Source organism: Vombatus ursinus, unplaced genomic scaffold (assembly GCF_900497805.2).
Source record: "Vombatus ursinus unplaced genomic scaffold, bare-nosed wombat genome assembly UNPS02014793.1, whole genome shotgun sequence".
NCBI lineage: Eukaryota > Metazoa > Chordata > Mammalia > Diprotodontia > Vombatidae > Vombatus > Vombatus ursinus.
The window spans coordinates 9,870,926-9,895,693 of NW_020954571.1; the positions used below are offsets into that span (position 1 = coordinate 9,870,926).

The window sequence follows — 24,768 nt, forward strand, 5'->3', positions numbered from 1 at the left end:
CCTGGCAGGCAGAATTCCTACAGCTGAATTTTCGTTCCTTGTCTTTTTCGTGTCACCTCTTCCCTTTTCACTAGCCATCTGCGGAGATCACAATTTTTGGTTGATGACCTTTTGATCCCACTCCATAGATGACCACCCATCTGCAATCCCAGACTGACCTGTGGTTCAGCATCTCCTGTTTGTTCCGAGAGCTGATACTATCAAAATGGGTTTTGCCAGAGCTGTATACAGCATAGCTGCCATTCAGGTTTTTGAGACAATTCATTGAGATGCCTGCATATGAAGGTCAAGAAGTTCTATGTTCCTTCAAGTGAGGTTCTTTCCAACTACCCTGTTTTGTGTGTCCCCCCGCCCCCATCTTCTCCCCTGAGCCATCAGATACAGACAGAGCTTCCAGTCCCCTGGCCCAGGACTTAGTCCCAGAATCCTAAAGCATTCATACTGGGAATGACTTTGGAAATCACCCCATTTTACAGATGGGGATACTGAAGCCCAGAGAGGGAGAGCCACTTAGCCAGTCATTCAAGTATTAAGTGCCAGAGCCAGGGTTTGAACCAGACCTCAGGGTCCCCAGTTTATTGTTCTTTCTCCTACATCCCCAGAAGAAGGCCTGCTCTAGGTCCCACTCCTATCTGGTCCTTCTTCTAACTAAGGAGGGTTGTGGGAGGGGGTAGGGGCTAAAGGCCATACACAGGAAGCAAAGAGAGGCTTCTGGGAATGAGAGAAAAATGTTCCTGCTATTTCTGAGCCTCTCTGTCCCTCATAGCCACTGCTGGAATATCCAATTAGTGAAGGGTAGTGTTGGTTGGCAGAAGGAAGGATGGCCCAAGCAGGCTCCTGTATGATGCCAAGGAGTCTGCTAACTTTCCTGAAGACTGGGGACGTGGTGAAGAAGTGTGGGAGAGCAAAGGAGAAACACCAGCTGTCCTAGGTACACAGAGAGCATCTATGTTGCTGAGCCTTCTGTATTCATAGAGGATCTCAGGTCTTGGAGCTAGAAGGCATCCTGGAATTATCTGGTCCAGCTATGTCCTCCAGCAGGAGATGTGGTGGTCCAGCGAGGAGGGTTGTAACCAGGGTTCAGGGTGACATGGCTATTGTTTCCAAGCACAAGACTCCTTTTACCCTGTAACTTGGCCTCTGGCATCCTTTCCTTAGAGTCTGCCTGGAACCCTAGCAGAGCTCCCTTGGGAGAAAGGGATGGAGGCAGTCTGGGTCAATCTCTTTCTGACTCCTCCCTATCCCAACTGTGTACTTTTATACTAGGATGCACATATTGTTCAAGGCCCAAACCATGGAGCTGGATTCCACTTTTTGTCCAGCAGAAATGGACAGACTTCAGCCTATGCACAGACCAAGGTATGCCAGCTGGCATGATGATGTCGTAGAGGGGCTAGTTTATGTTGACTGTTGCCCTAAGGGCTGCTGGGACATTTTATGCCAAAATCCCATCTGGTGTCAGCAACCAAAATGGATCTTGAACAACATCAGCTGGTACCAGCTCATATTCTGCATCTCAAATGAAAAACCTTTGGTTCTGTTTATAGTTTTTTTTTTTCTCATCCTTTTCCAGGTTTGTTTGTTTGTTTTTTAAGAACTCAAGCTTTTTTATTTTCAAACAAAAACTCTGTTCACATAGGTCTCCCTCCTCTTTCCTGGCCTGGAAGCATCAGATGCTCATGAATGAGGATAACTGAGACAGAGGGTGGAGGGAAGGTCTGGGTCTGGGCTCTGCTGTCCTCAGCAGCCAAATGAGAGAAGGAATGTTGGTTGGAGAGAGTGTCCTTGGATGTCTCTGTAGGCTCCTTTCTTAACCAGCCCTTCTGTTGGGGGCAGGAACAGCCATCCTTGTACTGTGGGTAGGAAAGTGGGGTGGGGTTCATTTTCCTTTCCTTCCCTCTCCCTCTTTTTTCTTTTTTTTCTTTTTAAAAACATTTTTTCTTTTTTTTTCTTTTTTCTTAAAAAAATTTTTTTTTTAAGAAAAAGGTAGCTTAGTCCTGGTTGAGGGCTGCTGGGAATCATTCAGTTCACTGTGGGCACCTGGTTCTGATGGAGGCTGAACTCTTTGGCTTTGAGGCGGAGGCTGGCGATGCTGTTGGCCATGTTGACCCCCTGAGTGGGAGGGGCTGTCCCCCCGGGGCTGTAGGATGGCACCGTGCTGGGGTGAGGGAAGGAGGAGACATAAGATAAATGAATCACTCACAGCCTTGGCCCAACCACTTCCTGACTCTGGTGAGTTCCCATTCTTGCTCTCTCTCTGTTTACCTTCCTACCTTGGCTTTCTCTTTAAATCAGATGGGATCTCAGATTTGCTCCTTCCCTTTCAGAAGTGCCAGGAGGTTGGCAGGACTTGGGGAAGAGTTAGAAGCACCTTTCAGTGTGGGGGTTTTGTAACCTTTGAAATCTTAGAAATATGGAATTTCAGAGCTGGAGGGGATTCTCAAGTTTATCTCTGACAGTTAAGAACCCCCCAGAAAAACATTAGTTCCCCACCTCCCCTGCCATCTCAAGTAAGAATAAGGAAGGAGGAGGTGGTGTGAGGGGAGCCCTGACCAGATATTCTAACTCCCTGCTCTCCCCATGTCCCACTTCCTCTCTTCCCTTCTTCCCCTTCACACCGGCAAGCCCATCTCGATGTTCTGTACAGGCGTGGAGCTGCCCCCGCAACTGGCTCTGGAGCCCCCATCAGCCGGTGCATCTCTGGCAGGAGGGTGTGAGTGCCCAGAGCTGCCAGTAGCTGAGCTGAAATTGAGATTAGAGAGTGATCAGAACCCATGGGCTGGGGTGTCCAGAGTGGAGCCTAGATACCAGAGCAGGCCCTTCCCTACTATACAGTTGGCCTGATAAGCCATTCAGAATCCCCCTGACTCCCCATCTTATCTCCCTTTCTGTCCTAGGAGACACTGAAGTTTTTCTAGGCTTTTCTTACAGTCATTTAGAAATCCCTTTTCCAGAATAGATTCCTCTAAAAGCCATCTGATAAATCAATCTCTCTCTCTTTTCTCTCTCTTTTCCTTCGTCTCCCCATTCTCTTCCTCCCCTTTCTTTTCCTCCATTTGTCCCATTCCCTTTCTCCTTTTTATTCCCCTTTCCTCTATGATCCCTTCCCTTCCTCTGTCTCTTTCCCTTTCTCTCCTTTTTTCCTTTCCCTCTTTCTCTTCCTTCTCTCCTACCTTTCTCTTTCCCTCCCTCCTTTTCCCTCTCCCTCTTTCTCATTCTCTCCTTTTACATTTTCCTCTTCTTCTTCCTTTCTCTCTCCCTATCTCTCATTCTCCATTTCCTTCTTCCTCTCCTTCCTTCTCCCTTTGTTTTTCTATCTCCCCCATCCTTCCTTTTCCTCTCCTTATCTCTTTCCCTTTCCCTTTTCCTCTCTCCCCAGTTCTTCTCCACCCTTTCCTACCCAGTTGTGCCCAAATGAGTGGAGCCCAAGGTAACCTGTTCTGGGGCAGGAGTTTCCCACTGGTTTAGATTTTGGGGTACCCATGCTCAGAGAATTCTTTAATTTCTCTGTTTCTGTGCCTCATAAGCACAGAGGAATTTTTTGCTGTCTCTTACTGTGCCGCCCAAGGAATAAAACAAAATCTGTCTGGAGCTCTCCATTCTGGGGATCCTTTCTTCCCCTTCTTCCCCAGACTTCAAGAGGCCCTGTTTATTCTCCCTTTACTCTCTAGCTGCCCCCCAGCCCAAAGTGCCTGGAAGGTAGTGTGGGGAGAGAGCAGGCCCAAAGTGTTGGGGGAGTCTCACCTGTAGGGGGGTGTGGTCGTCCAGGACAGATAGTCTGGGCTCAGGGCGGTTGGCCTGGGTGCCATTGGCTGCTCAATGGCTGCTTCCTGGCTATAAGACTTGAGAAGTGAGGCGGATCTGTTGGCTAGCATGGCTCTCTCATTTCGTCGGAACTTTGCTCTTCGGTTCTGGAACCATACCTGGGCAGAGACCAAGAGGCACACAGTGAAGGGGTGCCAGGCTGAGGGGAGTGGGACATGCAGGGAAGGGAGGAGACTGGCTATGAGTCTGGGTATCCCAGGCTCTTCTGGATGGCTCATAGCCAGCCAGCAAGATCATTAAGTATATCTCAGTCTAGTTTATCTTAGATGGGAGCAAAAAAATCCCTGATGCTCTAATGGTGCGACTGTAGGCATGGGACCAGGAGATCTTTCCAGAGGCCATAAGGAAGTTAGCACCTTCCCTCCCAGTGCTCATTCCAATCACAGGAGCTTAGAAGAGGTCTTGGAGATCATCTAATCTGTCCCCTTTATGAAGTGAAGATGAAGAACAGGCCTAGTGGGGTTTAACGATGTGCCCTACATTACACAAGAAATGAGGCTTACACTGCTCCCAGCACCCATGGAGCAGGCGTGAGGCCTCCTGCTGCTCTCACCTGCACCCGGGCCTCACTCAGGTTGACCCTGCGCGCCAGCTCCTCTCGGACGAAGGCATCCGGATAGTGGGTCCTCTCAAACACCCGCTCCAGGGCTTGTAGCTGGCTGCTATTGAAAGTGGTTCGGTTTCTACGCTGCTTCTTCTTCCTCTTGGCGACTCCTCTGCTGGGGCTGAGGCACTCACCTGGAGTCACAGGGAGAGACAGAGAGAGAGAGAGACAGAGAGAGCACCTGGAGGGGCGATGCCCCACACCTTCTGGTCACTCACAAAGGCCATCCCAGCAAACACCAAGTTGTGGGTTCCCATCCTTGTCAATGTCTGCATTTTGAAGTACAGGATGAGGTGGCTGGTCCTGGAGTCAGGAAGACCTGAGTTCAAATCCAGCCTCAGACACTCACTAGCTGTGTGACCCTGAGCAAGTCATTTAATCTGTTTGCCTTAATCCACCGGAGAAGGAAATGGCAAACCACTCCAGTATCTTTGCCAAGAAAACCTCATACGGAGTTACAAAGAGTCAAAAAACGACTGAACAACACCAATGATGTAAAGAGCCTTGGATTTGGAATGAGAAGAATTGGGCTTGAATTCTGGCTTTGCTGCTTACCATCTCTGTGGCCTTAGAGGAATCTCTTCCCTATTCTGGACCTCAGTTTCCTCATCTGAAAAATGAGGCTATTCTAAATGATCTCTAAGGTTCTTTCCAGTTCTAAATAATAATCGTTAAATAGGGCACTTTTAAGATTTGCATAGCACTTTACAGATATTATCTCTGTCCTCATAGCAAGCCTGGGAGATTTGGGCTATTATTATTTCCATCTTAGTGAAAAGGAAACTGAGGCAGACAAAGATTAAGTGACTTGCCTAGAGTTATCAAGCATCTGTGGCTGGATTTGAATTCAGGTCTTCCTGATTCCAGGTCCAGTGCTTTAGCTATTGTGCCACCTCGCTGCTGATATAATGATATGAATCCTATGATCCTATTATGTACCGTTGTATCTTTTCTCCTTATTAAATTGTAAAATGATTATTGAGACCGAGCTTTCATTGCACTGCTCATTTACTCTGTTGGCATCTTCACTAAATCCAGAGAAATTGAGGAAGGACCCATAGCCTTTGGTGGAGGCTAATACCCATAGCAGGATACAGATAACGGTTCCATAGTATGGGACAAGCACAGGTAAACTGTTATCTGCAGCATTGCAGGGGATACCCATATCAGTAAGCTCAGGAATCCACTGGAGCATCTGAGATTAATGCTGTCTTCCTCATCTACGGACCCCCTTCAGTAGCCTAGCACAAGGAAAGCTGTAGCACCATAGCTGGTGCTCCATTGAAAAGTTGAATTGATTTGAACCGAATCCTTCCAAAGTCCTAATAACTGCTGGCATTCCTATAGATGGCCTTTAAGGTTCACAAAGCATTTCTTCCACACCAGCCCTTTGAGGGAGCTAGCACAAGTATGATGGTTCCCACTTTAGAAATGAGGAAAGTATGGTGCAGCTAGGTGGCACAGTGGATAGAGCACCAGCCCTGAAGTCAGGAGGACCTGAGTTCAAATCCGAGCTCAGACCAAGCACTTGACGCTTGCTAGCTGTGTGACTCTGGGCAAGTCACTTAACCCCAATTGCCTTAAAAAAAAAAAAAAAGAAAGAAATGAGGAAAGTGAAGCTCAGAGGGAGAGCTTAGACTGCATGACTGGCCCGGGGCCACGCGGGCCCCAGGGACAGAGCCGGCATCACAGAGCCTCCAAGTTCAATGCTCTTCTTGCTGCACTAACTGCCTCTCTGCACCTGCAGATAACCCAGGTGGAAGTCAGTCTATGGCCAACTGCGCTTGTCAATCTTCAGAACGTGAGTTCCTCTGCTGCCTCCTTCCACCTCACATGGCCAACAGATCAGGGCCCCGACAGGCGTGCCCCTGCTAACCTCTTAAGTTCAAAAGTCCAGTCCCGACCCTCCCCTCTCCCCCCATCACCATTTATGGACAGATTCAATTGAAGGGAAGAGAATAAACCTTAAGACACAAAACTCATGGGAGGAGAGACTCCAGGACACCACCCCATGGTGGGGAAATGGGGGCGCTGGGACACTGACCCCACAGGCAATGATCCTAGGAATCCTGCAAGGTTGCATTGGGGTGGGGGGGGGGCAGGGCAGAGCTCATCGGATGGAACGGCCAGGAGAAAAGGATGAGGCCGTTAAGTAGCTTCTTATTTTAATTTTACAGTTGTTTCCACCTCCTGAAGGAATGCAAGTGGAACTTGCCTTTTGGTGCCTTCCAAATTTTGGTGCCGTAAAACAAAACCGGGATCACCCTCCTTGGGTTACCGCTGTAGTTTCCACCCTCCATCATTAGGAAGTCAAAGTGATTTTCCTGGAGTATAGGCCTGACTATATCATTCCCATCTCTAGGGGTGAGGATCCTGCAACCTCCAGGCCACATGTGGCTTTCTAGGTCCTTTTGACTGAGACCAAGTTTTACAGAACAGATCCTTTTATTAAGGAGATTATTTTAATTTTATTAAGGGGATTTGTTCTGTGAAGACCTTCCCAATGTCCCGTGTCTTCTCCCTACTTGTCCCCAAAGTCTTAGCACTAAAAACTTCATTCAAACTCTCAAAACTCCTCTAAGACTTTGGGGACACCTTGCCTATGTACACACATGTTGGCTTCCTCCATAAAACAGAAGAGACGCTCGAATTGTTGACTTTGTGCTCCTGGTGCCTGGCACAGAGTAGGTGCTTAATAAATACTTGTTGCTTGATGGATGGTCACAAGCCTCATGAGATGGATTTCAGCTTGGAACTGGCAACAGAACGGCATGTGTTCAGTGGACAATGTTTTGAGCTCTCTGCTGGGATACTGACTTCCTTCCAGTCTTCTCTTGTGGACAGAACTTGTCAGCTGTTTATACTCCCATGTATCTCCTGCATTTATCTTCTGTTCATTAGGCTGCAAAATTAATTACACTTCATCCTTTAAGGTCTTCTTAACTCCGACATCCTCTGTGAAGAATTCCTTGCATTTGTCATGCATTCAGCAAGTACTTATTGGCAGCTAGGTGGCGCAGCGGATAGAGCACTGAGCTTGGAATCAGGAAACTTCCTCTTCATGAGTTCAAATCCAACCTCAGAACCTTACTAGCTATGTGACTCTGGGCAAATCTCTTAACCCTGTTTGCCTCAGTTTCATCATATGCACAATAAGAAGGAAATGGCAAACCAACTCTAGTACCTTTGTTAAGAAAACCCCAAATGGGGTCACACAACTGAGCAACAACAGCAAATACTTATTGACCATTCAACTATACAGAAGGCATCATGGGACAAGTTTAAGTCTTTTACTTGCCTTGTTTCTCCATATAAGAGCTCCTTCAGGGCAAAGACTGTTTCTTATACTGTCCTCCTGCCTGTCTTTGTCCCCCAAACCCCCGGCCCAAGGATTACTTAGGGCTAGGGACTCGGGAGATGCTCAATAAATGTATGGATTTGGAATCAGGAAGATCTGGGTTCGAATCCTGCCTCTGACACTTATGAGCTGTGCTGACCCTGGTCAAGTTACTTTATCTTTCCAAGTCTTAGTTTCCCCACACCTGTAGTACCTATCTCACAGGTCTGCTGTGAGACTCACATAGGTGAATGGAGAGGCAGCCCAGAGTAGTAGATAGTAATCTGAATTTAAAATCAGGAAGAACTAGGTTCAGATTCTGCCTTTGACAATTATTAGCTGTCACTGAGCTAGTCACTTAACTCCCCTGAGCTTCAGTTTCCCCATCTGAAAAATGACAGGATCGGACTACATGGCTTCTTCTACCACCAGGTCAATGCTCCTGTCTGTGTATCTGGCTTTGCTAACTTTAAAGCATTGCCATTATCATTTGCCTGGGATATGGATGCTGCTGGAGCATTGCCTTCTTCTTAGTCAAGTTGAGGTCTTAGGAATGTTACCAGGGACAGGGACTGGACCTGAGATTTCAGTGGCCTAGAAAATGCCTTCTCTCAATGCAAGTTAGGACCTTCTCTGTGGCTTATCGTCTAAGACAGAGGTGTCCATCAAGGCTGCAGCTGCCAACACTCCTGGGTGCTGCCAGAACCAGATTAAAATCTAATTGGGAAATACTGAACAAAATAAATAAAAGTACTGAAGAATAGATCATGTTAATATGTGGTTTTCTAAGTCAATCTACCTCTGCAGGAATCCTTATGTAAGTTTAGTGGTTCTCTTTTCTATTTGAGTTTGACACCCCTGGTCTTAAGGAGTTATTATCAGAGGTTAAGTGATTTGCCCAGCATCACTCAGCCAGAATATGTCAGAGGCAGGACAAATACAGGTCTTCCTTGTTTCAAGGCTGGCTTTCTAGTCACTCCTCCATGCTGCCTCCACTAGAATATTCACAATGCATTTACATTTCTGGGAGAAAAATATCAGGGTGGGGAGGAGTAGAACATAGTGAAACAGGGAGTGTCTACTGGGTACCCAAAACCAGTCTGGTTATTTGACTTTTTCTTCTTTTTCTGGTCAGTTGAAGTCGAAAGGAGATGGGGCAGAAATGTAGTGATTTTCTTGTTTCTTTGAGTTCCAGATAAATGATCAGGCCTCTTAGCCTCAAACACACATAAGCAGGCATTCCCATACATATTGTGTTTGGGCATAGACCCAACCCAGTGAAAATTTTCAGCCAAAAAAGGAGAATTTTTCCAGGAAGTTTCTGAGCCATTCAAAATGGGAGTTATAATGAAAACCATTTTGCCTTTCTAGTGCTTTTGACCACCAGAGTGGTTAAGAGACAACTTTTCTGGCTCCAGGTTGTCGGCTAGGTGCCTGGGATGGAGCTCAAGAGGTCCCACTGAAACCCTGTTTCAAACCAATGCATGGGAGTCCCTGGCAAGCTGGAGATTTGGTGACTGATAACCACCACCTTATAACCGCATCTCCTTTGTTTGGGGATCCAGGGCAGGATGGATTCCTTTTGGATCCTGTCTCTCATCCAAACTGTGTTTAAGGTAACCCTAAAGACCTTGCAGAAAGTGCATCCTTAGGATGCAATGGGGAGGGCTTGGAAGCTCACCTTCAGCCCCCAGCTCCAAGTTTCCTTTTATAATCATTTTAGGAATTCCTAGCTTAATTTAGGGTCCATGAACTTGTTTATTATATCTATCTATCTATCTATCTATCTATCTATCTATCTATCTATCTATCTATCTCTATATATTTATCTATATCTATCTATCTATCTATATTATATATAGATATATATAGAGAGAAAGACAGAGGAGAAGTATATGTAAATATATAGGCAGCTAGGTGGCAAAGTGGATAGAGCACTGGGTTTGGAATCAGGAAGACTCATCTCATTCAAATCTGGCCTCAGACACTAGCTGTGTGACCCTGGGCAAGTCACTTAACCCTGTCTGTCTCATTTTTTCATCTGGATTAGTTTCTGATCTGGAGAAGGAAATGGCAAACCACTCCAGTATCTTTGCCAAAAAACCCCAAATGGGATCACAAAGAGTCAGACATGACTGAAACTACTGAACAGCAGCAGGAGTCAGGAAGACGTGAACTCCAATCTAGCCTTGGACTAGCTGTGTGACTTAGGCCAGTCACTTAACCTCAATCTGCTTCAATATCCTCACCTGTAAAATGGGGATAATAATAGCACCCACTTCCCAGAGTGAAGATAAAATGAAATATTTGCAAAGAACTTTGCAAAACTTAAAGTGCTATATAAATGCTAGTTGTTATTATTATAAATATAACTGGTTTCTTTTGTAATCCTATGTGCTTTATTTTATGCATTTAAGAACATTTCTCTGAGAAAGGTTTCATAGGTTTTACCAGACTGCCAAAGGGATCCATGATGCAAAAAAAAAAAAAAAAAAAAGGTTAAGAACCTAAGAAGTGATAGCCCTCCCCTAACACTCACAAGAGGTTTTGTAGATTATTTAAACTCTCCAAGAGGAAGTTTGGATATACTGTGAGTCTTGGAGCCAGGAAGACCCAGATTCAAGTCCTGTCTCTGACACAAATTGACTGTCCGACCCTGGGCAAGTCACTTAGCATTTCACTGCCTCCAGACAGCTCGAAGACTATACATTATGGAAGAGACACCTCCCTATGTTGGTAAAGGGAGAAGACATCTATATCAGTGAAATCAGAAGTCCCCAGTCCCTAACCCTCTGAACTTTGCGCTAATCAGAACTTTTGTGACAAAGGGGGTTGAGAGAGAAATCTTGCAAACCATGAGGGAACTGATTGATTCAGACTCTTTTTCTGCCCCTGGCCAATGGTTTTTCCCCAACAGCAAGGCCCAAGGAAAAGCCGTGATTTTTTTTTTTTTTGATGAGAAAAGAGATGTTAGAGCTGGCCTGGGTTCTACCAGAGTTTGTAAGATGGTGTTACCCCATTGCCTAGCAAAAAAAAAAAAATTCCAAAAAAAAAATAGTGTCAATATCCTTCAGAATGCAGAGAGGCGGGCTCTCCCCCTTCCAATAGGGACCTAACAGGTCATTTAACCCAACACCGGCATTTTCTAGGTGAGAAAACAGACACAGACAAGGAAGTGACTTGACCAAAGTCACAGAACCGCTAAGTGGCAGAGTCTACATTTGAACCTCCAAATTTAGCTCATTCATTCTATCCCACGACTCTATGAGCATCATCAGAGGTTTGCATGGCACCTTTCACAAAAAAAAAAAAAAAAAAAAAAAAAGCACCAAGCCTTCAGTCCCTTCCTAAGTTTCAGCTCTAGGGCAAGGCTAGAACCACCCTACTTACACAAACCTTCCATTCTAGGCAAATCAATTCCATTCAATTCAACAAGCGTTCATTATGGGCCTACGCAGTGCTACCAACCAGTAATCTAAACCAAAGTGAGGCAGTCCCTGCCCTCAATGAGCTTACATCCTATTGGGACCAAGGTAAACAAATAAGTCACTACAAGCTAGTTTGAGGAGATAAGGAAGCCCTAACAACTAGGGAGATCAAGAAAGTAGGATGTGGCTGAGAGCTGAGCCTTGAAGGAGGTCAGGGGTTCACTGAGGTAGAGGTGAGGAGGGAGTGAATACCGGGATTGAGAGCCTGTGGGAAGGCATAAAGGCGGGAGATAGAACGTGGGGTTGAGTTTGGCAGTGAGGCCAGCTTGGTTGGAAGACAGAGTTATGTAAAAGAAGTCGTGTGAATCTGGAAAAGTGGGATGGAGACTGATGGTAAAAGGCTTTAAATGCCTAGCTAAGGAGTTTTATTTTATATTTGAGGCAATGGGGAGTCATTGAATATTCTGGAGCCAAGAAATCTTCAGTATTTCCCTATTACTTCTAGGATAAAATATCACTAATCTTTTGGATACCCCCTACCTACCAAACACAATCTGCTCCTTCCAGCTCAGTGTCATGGTGCCCTAGAATCAGGAAGACTTGACTTCAAGTTCAGCCTCAGATACTAGCAGTGTGGGTAAGTCATTCACCCGATCTTTGCCTCCCTCAGTTTCCTCAACTGTAAAACAGGGATAATAATAACACCTACCTGCCAGGGTTGTTATGAGAATCAAATGAGTTACTCATTGTAAAAAGCTGAGCACAGTGCCTGGCACACAGTAAGGGCTTAAATAAAAGCTTGTTCCCTTCCTTCCCTCCAGTATTTGCACGCGTCATTTCGCTCATCTCTCACCATCTCCTCTCCTCCTCTCTGCCCAGTCACTGCTCCCAATCTCCTTTGAGATCTAACTCAAATCATGCCTCTCTTGGGAAGGATCTCCTGATTAATCCCTTTCAACCCCATTTTCTGTTGGTCTCCTCAGCCCTTTTTTGTGCTCTTGATGCCATATTCATTCGTTTTTGTTGATTTATGTTGCATCGTTAAAGATCCTTCCAGTGTCCCATGTCTGCCGCATGTTAGGGTCATGCCTGAGATTTAGGAACAGTAGGGACTTTAGTCATTACCTAGTCCATTTTTCTTTTCTTTAGCATATGAGGAAGCTGAGTCCCAGAGCAGTCAGGTGACTTGCCTAAGCTTGTTTGCCACAGTGAAAGAACTAGGATTCAAACCCAGCCGTTCCAGTTTCAAATCCATTGTTCTTGTTTCCTCACTGTTATCTCCTCCATGTCGGGGCTATTCGAGCTTCCAATATAAAGAGCTGAGTTATCCCGTAATTTTGCACCAGTTTTGTCTCTTCATGTTTCTGGAGGACAAATATTGTGTCCGATGCTCCCTGTGTGTCTCCCTGACTCCTGTGTTGGAGCCACGTGCCTGATGACATGATCCTGGATGCTTCAGGACTCTGATTTCATAGGCAGACAGATTACACCATTTCTATGGCTCAACGGGCTCTCTCTTGTACGATGGCAGCCAAAAAAATCCATTACGTGGTGTGTGACGTTTTAGAGACGAACCTCTCTGTATTTAGCTCAGTCAGTTCTTGGATGACAGACAACCCAGTGCATCCCAAACAGAGGTCTGTTTTTGAGGCCTCTCCACTGTGGTCAGACCTAAGGCCTGAGGTCCGCTGGAACAATCTTCAGGAGCTCGGGGTCACCTCCACAGCAAGGCATCAGAGGAGGACTTTTGTGGAGGATGACCGGATATTCATTTATTATATTAACTTTCTAAATCATCACTTAAGGAATTTATTGATGTGCATGTGTCCTCCCCTGGGAGCACCAAGCTTGAGGTTTAAAAAGAAGCCACTGTTCTATAGCCAGAAAATACCTCGACAGAACTCACCTCTAATCACACCCAGCTAATGGGCTGGGGTTGGGGTGGGGGGGAGAGGGAGAGAAAAGCATCAAAAATTACAATTTTTCAAGTGGGAATGTAGCCCAGAGTCTTCCCTTTTAAAACTAAAAATTTAGTTTTGAGAGAATAAGACATGAAAAGGTTTCCATTTGAATTGGCCACTTAAATGTTGTTTGTGTAAAAGGTTTAGGATCAATACATTTCTGTCCTTTCTCTCCGGGTTCAGTTCAGATGGAGGAAATTTCAGGTCTACACCTCTTAAAAGCTAAAATTACATTGCCTGCTATTACATTGCAATGAAAAAATGACTAGCGCAGTTTTCTGCTGTTAAATTATTTCACACATTCCATTTCTTTTCAGACGCCTGCCAAAGAGATTTTCAAATGTGCTCTCAGCCAAATGATCAAGTTTTTCTTACCCTCCCCTCCCACCCCACTTGTTTTTTCTTATTCCATGTAATTTAAGGGTCAAAATAGCCTGGAGGGAATTAGCTGCAAATTCTTCCTAAGACAAATAAATTCAACCTTTGCCTCTCCAACTGCCCCCCCCCAACCTTTTTCAAGCTGTTGAGAGACACTTTCTGTTTGTTTTTGGTTGAAATAATCAGTCTGAGCCTGACCCTAGGGTTGTGGTGGGCTCATACCCAAATAAATAACTTTTATTAATTAGTATTTGCTCTTACCCAATAGGCTCCCAACATCCCCCCTCCCAACACCCCCACCCCTACTACCATCTCATCGCTGCCAGTATATTAACAAAAATAAACAATTGGCTCCCAAGATCTTGATGTGGATTTAACAAATTAACACTGGGCCTTAATCAGAGGGGCCGCAAGGCTGCAGAAATATTTATAGCCAAGAAAGTTGCAGGGAGTAACAGAGGAGAAAGTCTTTTCCTTCACCCAAAGGCTTTCCTGGTAAAGATTGTGGAGGCCTTTAAAATACCTCTGGGAGAAGGTCTTAAGTAAGAGGGCTAGTAATGATGTCCTTCCTGATTACCAGGGCAGGCAGGCTGTTCCCCAAGGTTATTAATGCAACGCCTTTCTCAGCAGCTTCTCTCGATTCTTGGGGAATGTAAGTGGCCCCGGGACAGCTGCCTGGCAGAGCTGTAATAGGGGGCAATGAGAGAGATGCAGAACATAGAATAAGCCCTCAAGAAATGTCGAGACTTGAGTCTTCTATTACTTGGGGAGTCATCTTGCTCATTAAGTAATTAATTTATGGCTTCCTGGAAGCCTCATGTTTAGGACACTCATAAATGCAACTTTTAACTGGTGCTCATTTATAAGGTGCTCAGTGAACAATGGAGCCAGTGAGAATGTGTATGACCCATGCCATAGCTCTTGGACTCCCATCTACTTAGTGAGTGGAGTTTTAAAAAATGGAACAAACACCATATTTTCCAGTATATTGGGCACACCTTTTTTGAGGTTGGAAATCCGGCTTAGACACAGGAGTGCTATTAATGGCCAAAAAAAAAAAAAGAAACCAAAAAACCCTATGGTAGCTTCCGGAGAGGATGCCCCTGACTCCCACACAGGGGCTAGCTCTCTGTGGCCAAAGCTGTGCGTCCTCAGCTATTGCCTCCCCTCCCCACCCAAGCAGAGGCTGTACTGATGAGTCCATCCCCCAGACTTCCTGGGCTCTCACCCAGAAGAGCAATGTTTTCAACAAATGTGGTCAGAGTCCCTGAGAAGCTGCCAGCTGAAGCTAATTGCTGTACTTGTCCCTTTGAAACAGGCAAATCCAGTGTTTGGTTTTAAGAACCTAAACACTTCTGAGCTTAAGTCCTATTGGCAAAGGACAGTCTCTAATTCCAATGGTCTATCTGGAGATTTGGTGGTATGGGAAACACTTCAGAAGAAGGGAACGAGATGACAGGTAACAGAAACATTTGTGTAATGGTTGTGTGTCACATAATTCAATTACAGACCTTCAGGGAAATTAAAAACTACAGTCTGGTGGGGGGAAGGGGAGAGGTTAGGGAGATGGGTGGAGAAAGAGTCAAGATTTAAAAGCATAGCCTTTGGGAGACCCAGTGAGGAAGGTCATGCAGTCTCCAGAAGGATATATATTGGAAAGGTGTATGGGAGGAGGTGTCCAGAGGAGCCAGTCAAAGGGGATGATGACTAATAATGTGGAGAGAACAGAAAGACAGGAGGGAGGTTTGGTGACCAAGGGAGTTTGCCCACAGGGCTTAGGAAAAACTGGGAGGGTTCATTTGAAACTGGATAAATTTCCTCTATGATGCCTCTCTAGTTTCTCAAGTGTCTTGTGGCCCAGTTACTCTAGGCTGAACTTAGTTTTCCATTATTTCGTTTGACATCTTCGAAATTAGGGATACTATAGGATACTGGCCATGTGACTCCAAGAGGGGAAGGGGAAAAGACACATGACCTCTCTTTACATACTGCTGAAACCAACTGGCTTTTCTTCTGTTTCCAAAGGAACACATCTTCCTTTCCCAGTGATTCCTATCTTAACAAAGGATAGACCCTGGACTTGTGATTTCACTGGTACAGGGGACTCCCAGGTGAGGAAATTCCTTCCACTAATACAGATCTGCACCTTCTCTAAAATGTATATTTGAGACTTGCCTATAGCACCAAGAGGTTAAAAGACTGGCCCAGGGTCACATAGCCAATATGTGTTAGAAGAAGTTCCTGAATTCAGGTCCTTCCTGGCTTCAAGATCACACACTATCCTACCCACCATCCCTCTACTAGTTATCTAAAGCAAAGTGTTTAGAAGGAGACCACATCTCAGACTGAGCTGTAACTTTCTTGACTTTAAAATTCAATAAGTTTGTGGATGACTCTTCAAAATGAGTCCCAAGAACTTAGGCACATAAAAAGCCTTCAGGGAGGTGGGGTTTTGTGGGATTAGTCATCTATTACCAGTGTTTTTTTCAGAAGACCTGGATGTAAGTTCTGGCTTTGCCATTTACCAGCTATGTGACCTTAAAGGATTTCCCTTCCCCTCTCTGGACCTCAATTGCCTTTTTTTTGTAAAATGAAAAGTTTGAACTAGATCAGTGGTTCTCAAACTTTTTTGGTCTCAGGACCCCTTTGTACTCTTAAAAGTGATCGAGGACTCCTCTAAAAAAAAGTTTTGTTTACATGGATTATATCTCTCAGTATTTACTGTATTAGCAATTAGAAATTACAACTGTATTATTAAGAAAACAGATTTGACCTCACAGATGTGAGGGCCCTCAGGCCACTCTTTGAGAAGTATTATTCTGGATGAATTCTAAAGGTGCCTTCAGACTCTACCATTCTACTGGGATTCTGTAAGACTCCTTTTACCTGATGGTGAGCTATCCTCTAGTAAATGAATTGGAGCACTGAACTTATTAGACTCCTGGGTTCAAGTCCTGACTGCCACCTACCAAGTATATGACTATAGCCAAGTAAGTCTTTGGGCCTTAGTTTCCTCCTCTGTAAAACAAGACTGTTGGACTGGACGACCTTTAAAAGACCCCTCCAGCTCTAATATTCTATGATTCTAGAGAAAGTAAGAGAGGAGGGTTTTTGTTTGTTTGTTTGTTTTTTGTTTTTCCCTGGCAAAAATCAGGAGCACAGAATGTCCAAGCTGGAAGGACCTTAGAGATCACCTAAGTCTAACCTCTCATCCTACAGAGAAGGAAACTGAACTTTGCCGAGGTCACACAGCTAGTTGGTGGCAGAGCCCAAATAGATGGAAGAGTCAGAAGCCTTGGGCTCTCCCTGCATCAAGCACTCAGGCCATCTCAGTAGACTGAATCTGTTGGGAGAAACCCTGTGCTTGTACTTGGGGCTAGTCCCCTGTTAGCTCTGAGATAGCGGTCACCCTTTGACAGAATAGGAGAATTGAGTATTACTACAATGACAGGTTTCATTGGGATCAAAAGGAGCGTAGATTTAGAGCTGGAAGGGAAGTCAGAGGTCATTTAGTCCAAGTCCCTTGTTTTGCTGATAAGAAAACCTTCTTCCTATGGGCTTGGAAAGTTAGCAGTTGGTATCCGAGAGGAGGCTAAAGAAAAGCTTCCATATTGAAAGAAGAGGCCAAGAAAACATCTGAGAAGGAGGGAGCTGGAGAGATAGGGTCTGCATGTTGGGAAGAGTGTGTGTGTGTGTGTGTGTGTGTGTGTGTGTGTGTATGTGTGTGTGAGTTTCAGCTACTGAAGTAACATTACAGTGCCATGTCTCTGAGAATGTTTTACTTATTAATTGTGAGAAAAAAAGACTGATGAATTTTTATTGGCTGCCTCTCAAGGGGCATTATTTTGGGGGTGGGAAGAGTCATCTACTTAAAGGAAGAGAGAGAAGAAAAGTAAACAAGTCAGGGCTTTTCCCTGAAGGGGGCTAACAGCTCATAGAGGGCACTTTACAGTTACAAAGCTTCAGGTCTGTGCTAGCTAAGAATCAACCTCTCTCGGCCAGCCTCCTGCTAAAAGGCAGCAAGGGAAAGGAAGCTCGAGTTCCCTTGTTGCTCTGTGGTTGGAGGCACGTAGACTCACTTGTCTGGCTGTAGGAGACAAGGCCATGTGGATGTCACAGACTGTCCCCACAGATGGCAAATGAGTAGGAGAGGCCGAAGCCTTGGCTCCTCTTGGACTGCCTTTGGAGATGTGGTGGGTACCTGAGGTTGGAGCCAATGAGAAAGACCAGACTTGAGGTTTACAACCTCTGCCCACTAAGCAGCTGTAGTCTGATTCAGACCAGCTGGGCAGAGCCCCACCTGAGGTCTCACCTCCTCCAACATGTATGAAATGCTCAGTTTTTATAGTGTGGAGCATAAGGAAACAGGTCTTTAGACACCATTCCCTGCCCTCAGAAGCCACATTTTGGATGGTTAAAAGGCGGTTTTCCAAACTGCCCACAGGACAACCAAGGTGGCTAAGAAAGGAAATGAAATTTGGGGAATAGATCCCTTGTTTCTCTCTGCTGTCTGTGAAGCAGGGCCTTCTTTATGCCTCAGTTTTCCTTCCTATTGAAAGGAGTTGGAAATGGGCATGATGTAGTAGAGAGAACTCTGGCTATGAATAAAAATAAATAAAATAAAAAGAACTCAATTCTGTTTCTGGCTCTAGCAGCATCTGTGCGGCCTTGGACAAGCAACCCAGCCTCCATCTCCTCACCTGCAAAATGATAGTATATCTTCCCTACTTATCTTCTGGGATTTGGTGCCCTGCATCCTGCTGATTCCATAGCTTTGTTCACACTGTTTCCTGTGCCTGGTACATCCCCTTCCTCACCTAGAGAGTTCCCACTAGTGCCTTACAGCTGAGCTCAGTTGCCGTAGAAGGCTTCTGGGATCTCGGTTCAGCTGGTCATCACCTCGTCCCCTGGGACCTCACCTAACGCTTTGTTTTCTAACTTTCTAAGCACCACACTTCTTTGCACTGGCCGATCCGCAGGCCTGAAATGCCCTTCCTTTATCACTTCTGCCTCACAGAATCCCTCGTTTCCTTCAAGACACAGCTCAAGCCTTCTAAAGCCTTTCCTGACTTCTGCCCTCCCAATGTTGCTGTTTCCCCAAACTACCTTGTATTTAACCATGTTTGATTTATTCTCTTTTTATTTGCACTGAATATGCTTCTGTATGTTATTCTTGTCTCCCTCTTAGAACATAATCTCCTCATGAGTAAGGACTGTTTCAGTCTTTATAACCTCAGTGACTAGCATAGTGTCTGGCACACAAGTGATGCTAAATAAATGCTTGATGATTGATTAATTGATCTATGAGTATTTTCTTTCTTTTGACTAGCACAGAGAACTTCCAAAGAGAAATTCAGTCTCCTAGATCAGTATCAGCAGATCAGTAACTTCTCCGCAATTTTTAGCTTTAGAGAATTGCTTGGGTCACTGAGAAGTTAAGTGACTTGCCCAGGGTTACACAGCCAGTATAGATCAGATGCAGGTCTCTCTGGCTTTGAACCTCGCTCTCTATTCAGTTTGCCATACTACCTTTAAGAAAATAAACTTAGGAGCAGCTTGGTGGTGCAGTGGATAGAGCACCGGCCCTGGAGTCAGGAGGACCTGAGTTCAAATCTGGCCTCAGTTATATAACACTCACTAGCTGTGAGATCCTGGGCAAGTCACTTAACCCCATTGCCTAGCAAAAAACAACCCAAAAAACTTATGTTGCATCATTAAATTTCAAAGCTATCCTGTGTCTTACCCTCCTACCATAGCTGGGGGTGGGAAACCTTCGGGCCTTAAGGCTTCAGGTTCCCCACCCCTGTGCCAGACTGTAAGCTCCAGGAGGGCAGGCTAAGTCTTATTTAAACTTTGTCCTTTCCCTAGAACAGAGCTCTACACACAGTAGGTGCTTGGTAAATGTTTGCTGAAGTCAAATGAGAATGTGGATAGGAAGGGTGCTTTGAAAAGTATGACTAGTCATCCAAATATTTGCTTATTATTACACATATAGGTATTGTATTCCCCCTTTGGGAATCTCCTGCCAAGGTTCCCATCACAAGTTCCTCAGAAGTAGTGACCGGCTGATTACACAGCTGAAACAATAGTAACTCCATGGGATGTGTCCTTAAGAAGCTAGCCTGGCTTCCTGAGGCCTGCTTCACAGAAGGGCTAGAGAGAAAGGGAAGTTTAGAATACATAAACCTAGGGCTTAGCTATGGAGCAGCTAGGTGATGCAGTGGAGAGAACTCTGACCCTGGAGTCAGGAAGACCTGAGTTCAAATCCAGCCTCAGACACTTAGTAGTTGTGTGACCCTGGGCAAGTTACTTAATCCTGTTTGCCTCAGTTTCCTTATCTGTGAAATAAGCTGGAAATGACAAACCACTCCAGTATCTTTGCCAAGAAAACTCCAAATGAGGTTACAGAATCAGACATGAACAACAAAGGTTTAGTTACCTATCAGTGTTTCCCACTTTTAAAAGGGACTGGAATGAGAACACTGAATTGGTGAAAGAAATCAATAAAAAAAGAGGTCCCAAACCATAAGGGCTTGACTTAAGATCTGCTGGATGAAGAATGAGGCCCTGAAATGGAGTGTGACCCACAGAACCCAGCGGCCAGCAAGGACCCTGAGACCTTCAGTTTGACATCTCAGCTCTCTCTCTCTCTCTCTTTCCCCGCTGCCCCCACTGCTGGAACATAGGCAAGTTTCATAACTTTGTGTCTGCAGAATATCAGAAAACCATAAGATACTTCTCTTGGCTCTATCCTGTCTTCTTGGCACCTCTGGCCCCCAGACCAGCCAAAGGGAGTGAGTGGGTCTTGAGGGCACATGGTAACACAAGGACTTGGATTACTAGATCAAAGAGTGATTTACAAAGCATCAGAGACCCCTGGTGTGAGGCTCAGTAGTGTCAAAACCTTAACAACTCCCCATGAGCCTCATGAAACAGACCAGACAAGGAAACCTCAGATTGGGGAGGGGATAATCTAGATTCTAAGGCTGGCAGAAGAGAACTGGACTGGGGATGGGGGAGTGGGTCAGGTTTAGGGTCAGGGTGGGACGATATCCCTGAAACTAAGGCAGATAAATAATCTATCCTATTTTTTTGTCAAAGTTAACTAGTGATGCTTTCCTCAATCATATTTGGAGGTAGGAGTTTAGGGAAGTCTCTACCTAATTAATTTAGCATTTAACAGCCTTTTAAAATTGTCCAGTCCTATATTAAAATGTGATTCCTTTCTCATGAAAAGTTGCCTCCCTCCCCTAGACCATGGTAGGTCTTTCTGAATCCTTATAATGTCCTCATTTTGCTATGATTTCTTCGTGCCTCTTGAGAACAGTCTTCACACCATCCCATGACCATCAACGTGAGAAATCTGGCTACTCTCCGGTTGGGCCTGAGGCATACATGCACTATATCATCCCCCCACCCCCAACCTCTTCCTAGGAGCTGGGTACCTCCTGCAACTTAACAAGCCCCCCGAGCCCACAGCAAGCCCTCGCCACATGGCATCTGGCATTGAAACTGAACACCAACCCTTCAGGTTAAAGTGGAGCCCTAATTGCATTTAGGGTGGCTGCCAAAAGAGGCATGTAAAGCCTTGTGATGCAGCACCAGCCACTGGGGGGGCAGGTGGGGAGTGAGTAGAGAGCCCCTGCTCCAATCAGTGTTTATGGCCTCAGCCCTGCACAGTCTCCACCAAGAGTCTAGCGTGTCGCTTGTCAAGGGAAGGGAATTTAAATTAGATTGCTTTGGAGAGTACAAGCCTGACTCCCTCTGAGGAGAGCTGCCTTAGAATTGGGGCGGGGGGAGGAGGAGGAAGGGCAGTGCCGAGGAAGTGGAGTGTGTGTACAGTCCGTGCTCTGGAAACCGTGGGTCTGAAAACTGAGTTGCTGTCCGCCAGTCTGTTTTTAATTTGAGGTTGATGGAGCCCTGCCAAATTTATTGTAAAACATTCATTTTAATAAGTGGTTGGTATCTCTCAGAAAGCCACCCTGCTTAACCATTTTCAGTCCAGGCTGCACTTTAGCAGATAAGAGCATCACTGTTGCTCTTATTAAAAGCCTGCAAAGTAACACCTGCTGAAGTGCTGAGGCGAGGTTATCGACTCCTAAAGAGTGGCAAAGTCTCCATTTCTCCCCCCCCCCAAGTTGGTCAATAAGCAGTTATTAAGCACCTACTATGTGCCAGGCACATAAAACCACTCTTTCCTAACCAACCTTGAATTGCAGGTTAAGTCTTCCTTTCACCTTTGTTGTCATTCTGCTCCCCCAAAGAACATCTGAATAAACTTAATCTTATAGCATGCCCCCCCCATTTCAGCCTAAACTTTGGGGGCTTTTTAGCCAAAGGCATTATTAGCTCCCACCCCCTTTACAGAATCTTAGAGGCAGAAGGAGTTGTTACAAGGTCATCTGGTTTAACCTCTTCTACCTAGTGTAAGAATCCCTGGCAGCCTCACCCAGCCTCTGCCCGAAGGCTTCCAATGGCAGGGAACTCAGTTCTCAAGGCCCAGCCTGCTCTGATTTCATTGCCCTATCCCCAGCTCACTCAGAAGTCTTAGTTCTTGATCCTAGAGCTGGAAGGGGCCTCACGAAATCATCTGGTCTAGCTAGCCCGGCCTTCCAGGCAGCCAGAGCATCATTATCCTTATTTTGTGGATCAAGCAATTGAGCCCAGAAGAAGTTACATGACTTATCCAAGGAACTCCACACGCCCTACCAGCTTTGGGTCACACACAAACTCATTCTTCCCACAGATCCTCCTTGTAAATGGACAAAAGTGAGGTGAGGCCAGGACAGGAGAGTACGAAGGAGGGCAGCTGAGAGCCCGCAGCCACATAAGTTGTTCCTTTGGCTACAGTTTGGTAGCTGAGATCCAGCCCTCCTTAGCCCCATCCTCTTCCCTCTGCCATAACCTCTACCTATCTTTGTTGCCTTAGGACTTCAATAAGGAGATGGACTGTGACTGCCCCTAGGAGACCTAAGTGGGGTGGATGTAGGGCAGTACATTTCATTCATCTCTGCACAGGCAGCTTGGGTAAATAGAAATTCATTCATTGGGCACAGGACTGGGTCTGAAGGAGACTGAAGATTCCATGATCTCTATGGTCCTTTCTGACTTCAGGATTCTGTTAGAACGCTGGTGGTAGGGACAGCAGATGGACGAGAGAAGGGGTGAGAAAAGAAGGGCCTGGTGAGAAAAGTGCTTTGGGTCCCTATCCCAGAAATAAATTTCATTGGTTGCTTAAGGAATCTTAAGAATCTTAAGAGCCAGAAAGCACCTTAGAGACCAATCAGTCTAGCTGCTAGTAATGGAAGAGGCTGGGGAAGCTAAGGAGAGAGTGGTGGCCTGTTTTCACTCTGTTCTCTCTGCTACATGTTCTTTACCTTCTAGAGCAGAGGAGATAGCCCTAAAGGAGTAAGTGGAATTTCTCTTTCATTCCTGAACAGTTTGAGACATCCATTCTCATACAACCTTAGTGGTGAAAAGGACCTTAGTGATCATAGATTTAACATGCAGCACAGGATCTAAGAAATCATCCCATTCTACCCCCTGCCCACTGAATGATTCACCTCTTCCAACCTCTCTGACAGAGGGTCCTACAGGCTCTTGGTGAATAGCTATGCTGTGAATTAATGGAGGACTGGTACCAACACCCAGGTTTTCTGGCACCAGCCCAGGGCTCTTTTCTCCTACACAGGATACCAATCAGAATTCAAATATCCTATGCAGAGAGCTGGCATATTCTCATCAAGCTCACTCCAAGGGTGTTTCCCTGGGATCAACAGCACTACCTGTATTGGGCCTCCAATTACAGGGTAAGGCCTCACCTAGTCAGCTTCTCTCTCTCTCTCTCTCTCTCTCTCTCTCTCTCTCTCTCTCTCTCTGCTTAGGCAATTGGGGTTAAGCGACTTGCCCAAGGTCACATAGCTAGTAAGTGTCAAGTGTCTGAGGCCGGATTTGAACTCAGGTCCTCTTGACTCCAAGGCTGGAGCTTTATCCACTGTACCACCTAGCTGCTCCCAGCTTTTCTCTCTTTAACTTCTTTAGCTCCTGAGGGGGAGGGCAAAGGAGGCAAGCCAGCATAGCTCTCAATTGGAACCTATCATGTATATTAGAAAGCCTTTTTTTTTTTTTCAGGGAGAAAAGCAATGAGCACAGCCAGATGGGGTCCATAGAAGCCCGAGGGCACCAATGCTGATTAAGCTTTCCCAAGTTCTCTTCGAATAACTTTCCACTTGGTAACACCAGCAGGGCGCAGGGGCTAAGGGCAATAACTAGCACCTGGCACTGGGTTGGATGAAGCTTCTTTCCCTCCCAGCACCCTTCCAGGGGACTTCACTATTATCTGCTCAAAGAACTCCTGGCCCAAGTTAAACGTTTTGTCTTGATCCATACTGTTGGGGCCCTCCATGACGCTTTTGGTTGCTCAATTCTATGTTCCCGAATACATTTGGCCTTTACAGTGCTGGCAGAGGGTTTTATGATTCGTTTGTTGGTTCCGGCTATGCTGGAAAAAATGAACCTGGTGCTCATGAAAGTAAAGGACAAATGACATGGGTTGGTTGGAGCTAGGCATAGCTCCAGCGATGTCTTTAAAGTTTGTATTTCTTTGCTGACTATCTGTTCAGTGAGCCTGATTTGGTTTGTAATACTGTTGGTCAACAGGGAAGGAATGCAATCTGTTATCCTTCATTCAAGGCACTGAGCTGAGTTTCAGTCAAAGACTGGACAGCTGGATGGGTGATGGTGTCATGTAGCCTGGTTCACAGTAGGGACCAGCTTAACACCATTAGGTCTATATTTTTGTTATTTTTCTGACTCTAACAAAATCCTCATGCTCCACCCACATCTACCAACCAGACCACCCAGTCTCTTGCTCTGCCTTTCAGCTGGGGAGAAAGGGAAAAAAAGGAAGGGAGTTTGAAGGGAAAAAACCAGATCTAATCCTACAAATAGTCATTCTATCATGTGTAAAAACAGGGAGGGACACTGAGTTGCTGTCATTCCATGGCCTCTGTGATCCTGTATCTGAAAAAATAGACAAAAATCACAGAACGTTTGAGTTGGAAGGGTCTCTGGAGATCATCTCATCCAACTCAATCATTTTTAAAATAGGGAAACAGAGTGCCAGAGAAGGGCATAGTTCCAAATTACTTTCCAGAATGGCTGGACCATTCCATAGCTCCACCAGCAGTGCATTAGTGTGCCTTTCCTCCCACAGCCTCTCCAACAATTGTCATT

The 24,768-nt window shown here is 45.5% G+C and overlaps 1 protein-coding gene across 1 annotated transcript in view; it reads right to left on the minus strand.

Annotated features, from left to right (window-relative positions):
• Window positions 1–548: 548 nt before the first annotated feature.
• PRRX2 (paired related homeobox 2) overlaps window positions 549–24,768 on the minus strand; it is a 64,109-nt gene continuing 39,889 nt past the window's right edge. The window contains exons 2-5 of the mRNA XM_027869761.1: window positions 4,379–4,563; window positions 3,745–3,923; window positions 2,619–2,742; window positions 549–2,158 (exon numbers count right to left, since the gene is read on the minus strand). Coding sequence (XP_027725562.1) covers window positions 1,976–2,158; window positions 2,619–2,742; window positions 3,745–3,923; window positions 4,379–4,563 — 671 coding nt within the window. The 3' untranslated portion in view covers window positions 549–1,975. The remainder of the gene's footprint in view (window positions 2,159–2,618; window positions 2,743–3,744; window positions 3,924–4,378; window positions 4,564–24,768) is intronic.